Source organism: Chiloscyllium plagiosum, unplaced genomic scaffold (assembly GCF_037043375.1).
Source record: "Chiloscyllium plagiosum isolate Xiang-an unplaced genomic scaffold, Cpla_swu_hap1 HiC_scaffold_27, whole genome shotgun sequence".
In the NCBI taxonomy this organism is placed as follows: Eukaryota; Metazoa; Chordata; class Chondrichthyes; order Orectolobiformes; family Hemiscylliidae; genus Chiloscyllium; species Chiloscyllium plagiosum.
In genome coordinates this window covers 61,565,742-61,579,216 of record NW_028270165.1, presented here as the reverse complement: position 1 = coordinate 61,579,216, position 13,475 = coordinate 61,565,742, and the positions used below count along the sequence as shown (strand labels likewise).

The window sequence follows — 13,475 nt, the reverse complement described above, 5'->3', positions numbered from 1 at the left end:
CACCACTCTCTGGTTGAAGGAGTTTCTCCTTATCACAGTTCCAAAAGGCCTTCCCTTTACTCTAAGGCTGTGCCTTCAGGTTCTTGTCTCTCCTACCAATGGAAACATCTTCCCAACATCCAGTCTGTCCATGCCATTCAGTATTCTGTATGTTTCAATTAGAGTGTGGGCCTGTGTATCAGCATGAACCAGACCCTTCAGGATGAGATGCAGCAGGAATTAGGTGGGATTAAAATTTTCAGCTTCTAGGGAATAAGAGAGTTTGCTATAAATGGGAATTGAGCAGATGGGTCATTGGGCCGAGGATTGGGAGATGGAGTTTAATTTAGACAAATGTGAGGAGTTGCATTTTGGTCAAGCAATCCAGGCAGAACTGACACAGTTAAGGGGAGTGATGCTGAACAAAGACCTTGGAGTGCAGGTTCATAATTCCTTGAAAGTGGAGTCTCAGGTAGCTACGATAGTAAAGAAGGCATTCAGTATGCTTTCCTTTCTTGGTCAGAGCATTGAGTATGGGAATTGGGAGGTCATGTGGCCGCTGTCCACGAAATTGGTTGGGCCACTTTTGGAACACTGCATTCAATTCTAGTCTCCTTGATATAGAAAAGATGTTGTGAAACTTTGAAAGAGGTTGGAAAAGATTTACAAGGTTGTTGCCAGACTTGGAGGGTTTAAACTACTGGGAGAGGGAGAATAGGCCAGGGATATTTTCCCTGGAGCATCAGAAACTGAGGGCATTGACGTTGTAACGGGCATGGATAGGGTGAATACCCAAGATCTTTTCCCCGGGATGGTGCAGTCCAAAACTAGACGGTGCATATTTGAGGTGAGAGGAGAATGATTCATAAGTGTGGTTGTGAAGATTGGACTTTCAGAGCAGCTGTCAAAGATGTTTTGCCCTGACTAGGAGCAGAAGTTGTAACAGTAAAATCTTTCATTTATGAGCAAACAACTGAGTGAGTGAGTACATCCGGGATTTTGGGGTAAGTGGGAATTCATTGCACTTTGGGGATGCAGCCCTTCCCTATCCAGTCATTTCTGCTGTTGGGTGAGACTAGACCTCAAGATTAGGGGGAGTAGCTTTCAAACACCGATTAGGAGTGAATCTATGGAATTCTCTGCCCAATGAAGCAGTAAAGGCCACTTCAGTATATTGAAGACACAGTTGGATGGGTTTTTGCATGGTTGGTGAATTAAGGGTAGCTTTGACAATGCAGGGAGGAGGAGCTGCGATGATCTTAATGAATGGCAGAGTAGGCCTGACAGGACAAATGGCCTACTCCTGCTTTTATTACTATGGAACTATAACCCTGCATTTCCCATGGCTAACCCAGCTTCAGGATGACAAGGATTGGATCCTGAATATTGAGGGGGTAGTCAAATGGGAAGCGAGGTCAAGGTAGAGGGTTGGCACTGCTAATCAAAGCATTGATCATAGGGTAGTCTGGTGTCAGCTCAGATTTCAGGTCCTGATTTCTCTCTCCTCTGTTGATCTCCCTGTTCGCTTAGAGTAAGATGTTGGTCTGTCAGCTCTGCTGGATTTCTGCTGAAGCTTTGACACCCATTTTTACACCATTTGGAACAATAAAACATTGGGTCAATTGAGACCCAACCCACCATCTCTCAGCCTGTCAACCATTCAGATACAGTGTTGTCATAGCAGGGAATCAAACAAGAAAAACGAATCAAAATTAAAAATAAATAGATCCTCGTGCTTAATGTTTGTTCACGAGTAAGTAAACCAGAATAGGGTTCTCCCAGGATTCTTATAGTGCCCTATTTTGAGGAATTCTGTCCCTTACATCTAACTATTAGTCCCCAGCTATAATTTACAACAACATTTACAACCACAGAAATAAAGCATGTTATCTCAATGTCTGTGTGATATGCAGCACAGAAATAGACTTTTTATTTCTCTCATGCGTGTGTGTGTATACACACAAGTCCATTGCAGTGAATTTGTATTTGCAGCATTATATTTGCCGATACATTCTATTTTGCTCCTAAAATGAACAATCTCCAGGCAGTCAATACATGTAGTATTATGTAAATTCAACTTTTGAAAATAGAACCAGCCTGACTCAAGGTTAGGATACAGACAGACTCTGATCTCACACCTTTCATGCATTGTCTGAGCTGAAATAGTCGTAGAGATGTACAGCACAGAAATAGACCCTGCGATCCAACTTGTCCATGCCGACTAGATATCCCAACCCATCTCGTCCTACCTTCTCACACCCACCCCATATCCCTCCAAACCCTTGCTATTCATTTATTCCATCCAGATCCCTTTCAAATGTTGCAATTGTACTAGCCTCCACCTCTTCCTCTTGCAGCTCATTCCGTACATGTACCACCCTCTTTGTGAAAAGGTTGCCCCTTAGGTCTCTTTTATTTCTTTCCCCTCTCACCCTAAACATATGCCCTCTAGTTCTGCCATTCCCCCCTCCCTCCCCAACCCCCCACTCTCCTCCCCCCCAACCCCCCACTCTCCTCCCCCCCCAACCCCCCACTCTCCTCCCCCCCAACCCCCCACTCTCCTCCCCCCCAACCCCCCACTCTCCTCCCCCCCAACCCCCCACTCTCCTCCCCCCATCCCCCCAGACTGAAAGATGTCATCTTTTGTTATAAAACCATACTTATCTCGAAGGTGCCTTGCAGGAAATTGTGGGATTTACATATTTGTGATACCTGCAACACATTCTAAAAGATGAAAGATTACACAATCCAGCTTTGTTCAATAGATCATTTCAGTGGCAGGGCACTGTCATGTTTTTTCATAAATTCTATGCGTTATGATCTTATTCTCCACAACCACATGAAGGAGCAGCGCTCCAAATGCTACTCCTTTCAAATAAACCTGTTGGATGATAACCTGGCGTTGTGTGATTTTTAACTTTGCCAACCCACCTTTACCTGGACAATGCTAAATTACCCATAGTGCCAGGGTTGTGCAGGCTGGGGTGGATTACTCAGGGGGTGAATGTAGAGGAATGGGTGTGGGTGGGTGACCCTTTGGAGGGTCGGTGTGGACTCGTTGGGCCGAATTGCCTGCTTCCACACTATGGGGATTTGTTGAAGGGAAGGGATTTTCCCAACTGTGCAGGGCAGCGCCGGCCGTCCGGAGCGGACGTAATGCGGGTCAGTCTGACACCGACCGCAGCAGGCGCAGTGAGGGTCAGCCGGACGCCGTCCGTCCGGAGCAGGCGCAGTGAGGGCCAGCCGGACGCCGTCCGTCCGGAGCAGGAGCAGTGAGGGTCAGCCGGACGCCGTCCGTCCGGAGCAGGCGCAGTGAGGGCCAGCCGGACGCCGTCCGTCCGGAGCAGGCGCAGTGAGGGCCAGCCAGACGCCGTCCGTCCGGAGCAGGCGCAGTGAGGGCCAGCCGGACGCCATCCAATCCGAGCAGGCGCAGTAAGGGTCAGCCGGACGCTTTCCGTCCGAGCGGGCGCAGCGAGGGCCAGCCGGATCCAGGCCCTCCGGAGCACGTGTAATGCAGGTCAGTGGGACGCCGGCCATCTGGAGCAGGCGTATTGCGGGTCAATCGCACGCCGGAGTCCGGAGCCGGCGCAGTGCGGGGGCTGGGTGTTGGCCTCGGTCCGCCCTTGTGAATCATTATTGATGTCACAACGCGGAAGTGGCCCTGTCAGGTTCAGAGTGAAACTCTTTCCGTCTGGGCAACTCTTCATCCTGGGGGCGAGAGAGAGAAGGGAGGGACATTTGTTCACTTTAGCAACTGGAGTGAACAAACTCCGCTATGAATCTTAATTACCCGTGTGAGTGAAGATGGAACTATAGGTTGTTTTCCCTAGCGCGGCAGTGTCTGAGGGGTGACCTTATAGACTTGTATAAAATCATCAGTGGTGTGGATCGGGTAAATAGACAAGGTCTTTTACCTGGGATAGGGGAGTCCAGGACGAGGTAGTAACAAGGTTTAGGGTGAGGGTGGGTGGGGTGGACATTTAAAAGCATCAGAAGGGGCAAATTTTTCACGCAGAGCCTGGTGCATGTTTGGAATGAGCTGCCAGAGGAAGTGATGGAGGTTGGTACAATTACAGTATGTAAAAGACATTTGGATTGGTGGATGAATAGAAAGGGTTAAGAAGCATATGGGCCAAGTGCTGGCAAATGCAACTAGATTAATTTAGGATATCTGGAAGACTTTGGCTGAAGGGTCATTTTCTGTGCTGTATATCTCTATGACTCTGGCTTTCCACTAATGTTTGCCACATCTGTATGTTCAGTTTCTCTCTGTTGTCAGTGTTAACGCCTTGATGTCTCATTTTGTTCCCCTCTTCCTGGGGGCGTTAACCATCTTGTATCTGGTTGTTCCTCAAGAAGCTGCATGGCAGGTTCACCCTGAATTAACATTTTTGTTTGCTTCCCAAAATTAGACCTGTTCGCTCTCAGCAGCAGCATCCCAATGTCGTGGAAGATATTAACTTTCAGGTGGAGTTATCCAAACTTCAGAGAGATGTCAGTCTTGATATTTTTGCTTTTCTGCCTCAGTAAGATCCTGAATCAGTACCTTCAGGAGAATTAGTTAAAAGGGAGTGAGAACAGAGAGAGAGAGAGTGGGATGGTGCTTTCAATTTTGTGGAAAATTCTGCAGAAAGTAGAATTGCTTGTTCTGAGTTTCTATTCTGGACTGACAGTGATGACATTTGTAATCTCTTTTTTTACAGAGTATTTGAAGATAGAAGTTTCAAATCAACAGATGAAGGGCTTATGCCCAAAACATCAACTCTCCTGCTCCTCAGGTGCTGCCTGACCTGATGTGCTTTTCCAGCACACTTCTCGACTCATTGTACGGCATCTGCAATCCTCGCTTTGACATCAATATCTGACAGTCACTCAATCCATTAGGACCTCAGCAATTTTCAACTTAGATTCTGTGAGAAGGAGCAAAGCTTTTTGGTTCCTGTTTCAGTACATTTTCAGCATCAGTGGGACTGGATGAGAGACCCACTGTTGAACCGCACTGAATGTGGAGCCTGGAAGAGTGATACGGCCTGGAACGAGGAATTCACGGTGGGGAGAGGCTATACACGTGTTTGTGTGCAGCTGAAGCTTTGGCCATGGAGAATCCTGAGGAATCTCACCCTGTGGAGAAACCGTGGAAGTGTGGCGACTGTGGAAAAGGCTTCCGTGTCCCGTCTGTCCTGGAGATTCATCAGCGCAGTCACACCAGGGAAAGGCCATTCTCCTGCACCGAGTGCAGGAAGGGTTTTACCCAGGCCTCCACCCTGCTGAGGCACCAGCTGGTCCACACGGGGGAGAGGCCATTCTCCTGCCCTGAGTGCAGAAAGGGCTTTACCCAGGCCGCCTCCATGCTGAGGCAGCAGGGGCGCCACACAGGGGAGAGGCCCTTCAGGTGTCCCGAGTGTGGGAAGGGCTTTACCCGGGCCTCCATCCTGCTGACCCACCAGCGGGTCCACACAGGAGAGAGGCCATTCCCCTGCCCCGAATGCGGGAAGGCCTTCAGCAATTCCTCCCACCTTCTGACCCACCAGCGTGTCCACACGCGGGAAAGGCCCTTCAGCTGTCCCGAGTGTGGGAAGGGAATCAGTCAAGTGGGCACCTTGCGGAAGCACCAGCTGCTCCACACCGGGGAGAGGCCGTTCAGCTGCCCCGAGTGCTGGATAGCTTTCAGTGATTCCTCTGCCCTGCTGAGACATCAGCTGGTCCACACGGGGGAGTGGCCTTTAGGGTGCCCCGACTGCGGGAAGGGCTTTAGCGATTCCTCCAATCTCCAGACCCACCGGCGGGTCCACACGGGGGAGCGGCCCTTCAGTTGTCCTGAGTGCGGGAAGGCCTTCAGCGATTCCTCTAATCTCCAGACCCACCGGCGGGTCCACACAGGGGAAAGGCCCTTCAGTTGCCTCGAGTGCGGGAAGGCCTTCACCTGCTCCTCCCTCCTGCGGAGGCACCAGCGAGTTCATTTGCCATCGCAGGGGGTTGAAGGAATGACAGCCTAGTGCCATTATCAACTGGACTAACAACCCAGTTCCGGCGAATCCTGCCGCGGGAGATGACGGAATTGGAATTCGGTCAGAAACCTGGAGTTCAGTATTTAACGATGAAACCAATTTTCGGGGCAAAGAAAACCCCCATCTGACTGACTCATGTCCTTTTTAGGGAAGGAAACTGTTGTTAGGGGAAAGGATTCACTCAGCCGTCCCAGCTGCATTGTTTCCCTGGTCTGGCCTACGCACGACTGACTCCAGACCTACAGCAGTGTGGCTCTATCTTTTTTTTCTCCCATTGGCCTTTGGATAGTTCGAAACTGTCAGTAACTCCATCTCCACAGAGTCTACTACGCATGCTCCTCAGTGTCAGCAAAAACACCGCCCATGCTTGTAGCTGTCCGCAAAAACGGCGCTATGTTGTTTTGATGGACCAATGAGGAGTACTGGAGGACCGGTAGGAGTCTAGTGTTCTTGTTAAACACAGCCTCTCTATTGTCTGAAGGTGGACCATTAGCTTCTCAAGCTGCTGCTGCTTCTCTCTGTGAATGAAGATTGAGATTCACCACAGACTGGAACTTCCTCTGTCCAACATCTGTGAGCACAGCGATCTCTCTTCTCTCCCCCTCTTCTACTCTCTTTTTTTTCATGCTGGGGTTCAATTTGTGACTTGAAGCAACTAAAAGCAAAGGGAGGGAATCCAGGGAGGGGACAAACTGGAAAAGTTGGTCCAAGTCTGTGTCTCAATTGGCAAACACGTGGCAAATGTATTACCTCAGTGTGAAGTTATAGCCGGTGTTGTGGAAAAAGAAAACAGCACAAAACATTGTTTAAATGATCATATATTGGGATGGCAGAAGCTGGAGATCAGAGTCAAAAAATGTGGCACTGGAAGCACAGCAGGTCAGACAGCATCCGAGGAGCAGGCGAGTTGATGTTTCAGGCACAAGCCCTTCATCAGGAATGTTGTGTGGATGGGCAAAGAGGTCTCAGCGTTTTTTCACACCAGGAGAAATTGAGGTCTGCAGATGCTGGAGATCAGAGTTGAGAGTGTTGCTGGAAAAGCACAGCTGTTCAGGCAGAATCAGAGGAGCAGGAGAATCGACGTTTTGGGCTGATTCTCCTGCTTCTTGGATGCTGCCTGACCTGCTGTACTTTTCCAGCAACATGTTCTTCCACACCAATCAATGCCAGTTGTCAGACAGGTGCAGCAAGCAATGCACAAGGCAAGTGGTATATTAGCAAGAGGAACTGAGTTCAGAAGTGGGGATGTCTTCCTGCAGGTATGGGGTCACTGAATACATTCAAGGCTGAGTTCATCTGATATTTTAAACAACAATGAATTGGATGGGTATTGGGGAAGGCAAGAAAATGGTTGTGATGACCAGTAAAAGAAGAGTTAAAGTCAGACAACACAGAAACAGACCCTTATCCGAGGATGGATGTGGTGTTCCCTACATTGGACAAACAGGCAGAAAACTAGCCACTAGGTTATATGAACATCAACTAGCCACAAAAAGACATCACCCACTATCCCTAGTATCCTTACAGATGCATGAGGAAGGACACCAGTTCGACTGGCACAACGCATCCACCCCAGGACAAGCCAAACAGAGACACGCATGAGAATTCCTAGAAGCATAGCATTCCAACCAGAATTCTATCAACAAATACATTTACTTGGATCCCATTTACACCCCCCCCCCCCCCCGCCCCCGGAAAAAGAACAGGAAATGACATTGCCATACGAAATGATGCCACCACAGGAAATGACATCACCAACCCAAACATCTAAATAGAAAGTGGGCTACACCACTGGTGCTTCATCTGGAGGCTCACTGCAGATGTTACCTAGTATAGTGATGGAAAATGAACCTTTCAGCTCAGCGACCAAACCTACATCCAGAACCTCACCCTGAGCAACAAACCTTCTCAAAACTCACCAGTTTCATGGTCCAATCTGGTTGCTGAAATTCTTCATATTGATGGATCCACTCCAATTAAACACTGGGAAGAATGAAGCCACTGGTTTCCAGTTTTTGCATCCATCTTCATTCCTCAGCCTCCATTCTCTCCCTTATAACTCTCAGATTCAGCCAGGCTGTTCATAACTTGCTGCATTGGATTCTGAGAGGAGCTTCTGACCTGTGACAGCACAAAGCCTCCTGTATCCGCCTCTGTCATCTCATTCGAGCCTGTCCCATTCCCAAAGTAGCTGCTGCTGCCGGGATCATCTTTGGTCCCTTCCTTACCTCCAGGCTTGACTACTTCACTGCTGCAATCAATAATTTTACGCATTTGCCCTTCTGTAAACTTGAAATCATCTTAGACTTTGTTGTTGTATCATGGCAACAATTCTCATTCCTCTGTGGCTCATGTGTCCACTGACCTGTGCTGGTGCCCATTCAAGCAACAACCAAATTTTAAAATTCTCATTTTAGTCTTCAAATCTCTCCAATGGTTTCTCCCATCTTTATCTTTGTAATCTCTGTATGTTGAGATGAGTGTGCTGCTCCAATAGTGAGTGTCTTTGAACAGAACTTGCAGGTAATGGTCTCCCATGTAACTGCTGCTCTTGACCTTCTTAACGGTAGTAGTTTGAAAGGAGCTATCTAAAGAGTTTTGACTTTCCAAACATCCTGATATTGCTTCCTTGATAATTGATTCTAACAACTACCCATTAACAGCTGTTGAACTAACTGGTCTGCAATTTCTCACGTATTGCTTCTCTCCCTTTTTGAATACAGGTGTTACATTAGTATTTTTCCACTCCAGTGGATTCATAAGATATCAGAGGCCATTCAGCCCAGCAAGTCTGCTCCGTCACCCAATCATGGCTGAAGTCAACTCCTTTCTGGCGCTTTCTCTTCGTAACCTTTGATCACCTTAGAATGAAGACTAAAATGACAATCAAGAATCTACCTATCTCAGTCTTAAATAACCTCAATAAATCTTTCTTGTGTCCAAGGAATTTTGGAATATTGTAACTAACGTATCCACTGCCTTTAGTACATTAGAATGTGGGCCATTAGGCCCAGGGGACCTGTCCGCCCTCAATCCCGATAGTGTACCTATCGACGTTGATTGTTTAAGTTCTACCCTTTCTACAGCCTCTGACTTGCCTGTTCCAATAGGGATAGTATTGCTGTCCTCCAATGTGAAAGCTGAGGAAAGTTTTGATTTAGCAGCTTTGCTATTTCAGTGTTCCCCCATTAACTCAGCGGTTTCACCTTCCAAGGGACCAACATTTACTTCAGCGATTCTGTTCCCTTCAGCATTCCAATACAAGCTCTTGCTATTCTTTTTGATATTTTGTGCTGGGTTTATTTCGCAATTTACCTTACCTATTTTTATGAAATTTATTCATATCCGTTTGTTTATGTCTGAAAGTTTCTCAATGCTTCAGCCTTCCAGAGGTCTGGAATAACATTTCTGAAAATTGAAAGAAAATACGTTCAAACTGAAAAGAAACTCACCTTGCAAGTTGCAAGTCGCCCCGCCCCCATTGTCACCGAATTCTTGGAGGACTCCTCCGACCGCGCCACTTCGGCGGTGATGACGTCACCAGGAGGGACCCGCCCCCTGAGTTGGCGCATGTGCAATGGGACATAGACAGTGTGACTGAGTGTGGGAGAGGAATGGTGCCGGCGGCTGAAGGAACAAGAACAGGAGCCGCTGGAAAAGCTGAGCAGGTCCGGCAGCTCGTGTCGGGAGGAATGTGAGGAGGTGTTTCGGGTCCGGGGATTCTCCTTCAGAACAGGACCAGGTTTCAGGAACATCCCGGGGAGGTCGCCAGGCCCGAGTGCCAAGACCTGGCTCCTGCCCCCGGGGAGAGGAGACAGTGAGACAGGGTAGGATTGGGAACCGCGGGAGGAGGGAGACTGGGGAGTTTATAAACTCCTAGGGAGAGGCTCAGGCCTCCAATAGAAGCCCCACAGGCTCAGTGTTTACTTCACCGGCGAAGAAGCTCTCGGGTTGCCCGGGCAACCGGCCGCCAGCTTTGTGAGGGTCAGGCGCCTGTTGTCTTGGGACGGGGTTGTTGGATTGTTGTATAATATTGATCTCCTCTGTACTTTTAATCTTGAAGATTTTTAAAATGTACACTGGCTTCAATTTCTGAATTCTAAGTACAGAAGCAAAATATAAACATCTCCTTACATGTATCCCAACATGTGCATAGGAGCTAAGACTGCCTCAAGATTTACTGAGGTGCTGAATCAATAGCTCTTTCCCTTTTGATTAATGAAGATGATGCCCAGCAGACTCCTGCACACAGCCTGTTCTGTCAGCGTTTATGGGAGAGATATGATAGCAAAACCCGTGAAGCCAAGTAATTTGAAGTCAAACTTTAGTGCTTTAATCCCCTCAAATTCAGCATTACGTCAAGGCTGTAGGTGTACCAGACTCCCTAGGACAGCCAGGATGGATAACAAAGAGGAGAGCTGAGGTGTTATCCTCGTCAAGCCTGTAACTTCTGCAAAAAACACTATCAAGTTAATTAAATGCAATGTCCCCTTCAGCAATCCCACGCTGGCTCTTCTTAATCCACCTTTCTCCATGTGACTACAAATTTTGACCAGAATAACTATTTCTGCTTTTCCACCAAATTTAAACTGGCTGCCCTCTAATTGCTGAGTATATCTTTACAACCTTTCTTAAACAAGGCTAAAGTGTTTGCAGTTTTCCAGTCACTTCCTCCAATTCCATGGAAGACTGTTGAATTATGTCGAATGCTCCCACAATTTCTGTCGTCCCTTTCTTCAAGATCCTTGGATATATTTCATCAAGTCCCAGTGCCTTGTCAACTTCTAAGTGCCAACAGCTTATCGAAGACTTCTTTCATATTAAGTTTGAACTTATACAGTGACAAAGTCACCTTGTTGGTTGCCCCGTAAGAATTGATTAGAGCAGAGTGAGAACAGAGGGGGAGAGAGTGGGATGGTGTTTTCAATTTTGTGAAATAAGAAAAGAATATTCTGCAGAAAGTCGAATTGCTTGTTCTGAATTTCTACCCTGCACTGACAGTGATGAATCTTATAATTTCTTTTTGCAGCGTATTTGAAGATCTGAAGACAGAAGTTTCAAAATGAACAGGTATAAGCGTTATGCCGGAAACATTGACTCTCCTGCACCTCGGATGCTGCCTGACCTGCTGTGCTTTTCCAGTGCTGCGCTTTTTGTCTCTGACTCTCCAGCGACTGCAGTCCTCACTTTGACATCAATGTCTGACAGTCACCCAATTCATCAGGACCGCAACAATTTTCAACTATGATTCTGTGAGAAGGAAACAAACTTTTTGGTTCTTGTTTGAGTACTTTTTCAGCATCAATGGGACTAGATGAGAGACCCTACTGTTGCAGCGCACTGAGCGTGGAGCGTGTAACAGCTATACGGCCTGAAAACAGGAATTCACAGTGGGGAGGGGCTGCACAAGTGTTTGCAAGTACAAGTACAGCTGAAGCTTCAGCCATGGAGAAACTGGAGGAATCCCGCCCTGTGGAGAAACCATGGAAGTGTGGTAACTGTGGGAAAGGCTTTCATGCCCCGTCTGCCCCAGAGACTTATCAGCGCAGCCACACCGGGGAAAGGCCATTCTCCTGCCCAGTCTGTGGGAAGGCCTTCAGCAAATCCTCTGACCTGCTAAAGCACCACCAGATCCACAGAGGGGAGAGGCCATTCAGCTGCCCTGAGTGCGGCAAGGCATTCAGCAGTTCCACCACCCTGCTGACCCACAAGCGGGTCCAGGCGGGGGAGAGGCCCTTCAGCTGCTCCGAGTGTAGGAAGGCCTTCAGCAATTCCTCCGACCTCCTGAAGCACCAGCGGGTCCACACAGGGGAGAGGCCATTCTCCTGCCCTGACTGCGGACAGGCCTTCGGTGATTCCTCTGCCCTGCTGACCCACCGGCGGGTCCACACAGGGGAAAGGCCCTTCAGCTGTCCCAACTGCGGGAAGGCCTTCAGCAAATCCTCTGACCTGCTGAAGCACCAGCGGGTCCACACGGGGGAGAGGCCGTTCTCCTGTCCCGAGTGTGGGAAGGCCTTCAGCTATTCCTCTGCCTTGCTGGCCCACCGGCGGGTCCACACCGGGGAAAGGCCCTTCAGCTGCCCCGAGTGTGGGAAGGCCTTCAGCAGTTCCTCCTACAGGCTGAACCACCAACGGGTCCACACGGGTGAAAGGCCTTTCAGCTGCTTAGAGTGCGGGAAAGCCTTCAGCAATTCCTCCAACCTACTGACCCACCGGCGTGTCCACACAGGGGAGAGACCCTTCAGCTGTCCAGAGTGCGGGAAGGCCTTCAACAGTTCCTCCCACCTGCTGACCCATCAGCGGGTCCACACGGGGGAGAGGCCGTTCCCCCGCACCGTGTGCGGGAAGGCTTTTAGCAATTCCTCCAACCTGCTGAACCACCAGCGGGTCCACACGGGCGAGAAGCCCTTCACCTGCTCTCAGTGTGGGAAGGGTTTCACACGCTTCTTCAACCTGCGGAGCCACCAGCGAGTTCACGCACCATTGCAGGAGGATTGAAGGAGCAACGGGTTGGTGGTGGTGTTGGGTGTGGAGAGTGTGTGCGCTTTGACCTTGAGCTGTTTTTTAAAAAGAACTACTTTTTCTATGCCTTTTTGCTGGGGGGAATCTGAAGCTGGAACAAAGTTGGTCACAGTAAAGTTTACCTGAACTTAACGTCGGGTTCAGGCTCTCATTGAAAGCTTTGAGCTCCAAATGGTTTTTGTTTTAAAGCTGCTCATTTCTTTCAGCCTCCTGCACTAAGTTTCCAATGTCGTGTATCAGATGGAGTAGTGAATGAGTAGCTACTATCGTTAGAAATTGTAAATTTTTCAGGAGTGCAGGTACTGCACCATTTCATCAGCATTGTAAAGTTTACTGGCAGCAGTAAAGGGTGTGGGCCGAGTTCACTAGAAACGATGTGGAGGGGCCGGTGTTGAACTGGGGTGGGTAAAGTTAAAAAGCACCAGGTTATAGTCCAATAGGTTTATTTGGATGCACTAGCTTTCAGAGCACTGCTCCTTCATCAGGTAGCTGTGGAGCAGGATCATAAGACACAGAATTTAAAGCAAAAGATCACAGTGTCATGCAACAGAAATGATATATTGAAAAAAACCTGGATTGCTGTTAAGTCTTTCATCTTTTAGAATGGGTTGCAGGTTTTGCTTCATTAATGTATAAATCCCAGAATATTTTTTAAGTCAGTCTCGAGATGACTTAAGGTTTTATAAAAATAGGTGACATCTCAGCTCTCACAATGTATGAAAGGTGTGAAGTTTGAGTGTGTCTGTATCCAAATCTTGAATCAGAATGGTTCTATTATCAAAGTAGGAATTTATAAAATAATACATGGATTGACTACCTGTCGATTTCTGCTCAAAGCGCACATCGAATGTATCTGCAAATGCAAATTCACCACATAGACCCATGTGTATGTGTTTGCAAGTGTGCATGCTTGGTAATGTTTGTGTGATGGAGTATAAGCCTCTGAGAAGGCGTGTGTGGGGTGTG

The 13,475-nt window shown here is 48.2% G+C and overlaps 1 protein-coding gene across 1 annotated transcript in view; it reads left to right on the top strand.

Annotated features, from left to right (window-relative positions):
• The first annotated feature begins 5,974 nt into the window (after positions 1–5,974).
• The window catches only part of LOC148144387 (uncharacterized), a 48,822-nt gene continuing 41,321 nt past the window's right edge, over positions 5,975–13,475 (top strand). The window contains exons 1-2 of the mRNA XM_087975322.1: positions 5,975–6,560; positions 11,017–12,472. Of these exons, the coding sequence (XP_087831448.1) occupies positions 11,292–12,472 (1,181 nt within the window). The 5' untranslated portion in view covers positions 5,975–6,560; positions 11,017–11,291. The remainder of the gene's footprint in view (positions 6,561–11,016; positions 12,473–13,475) is intronic.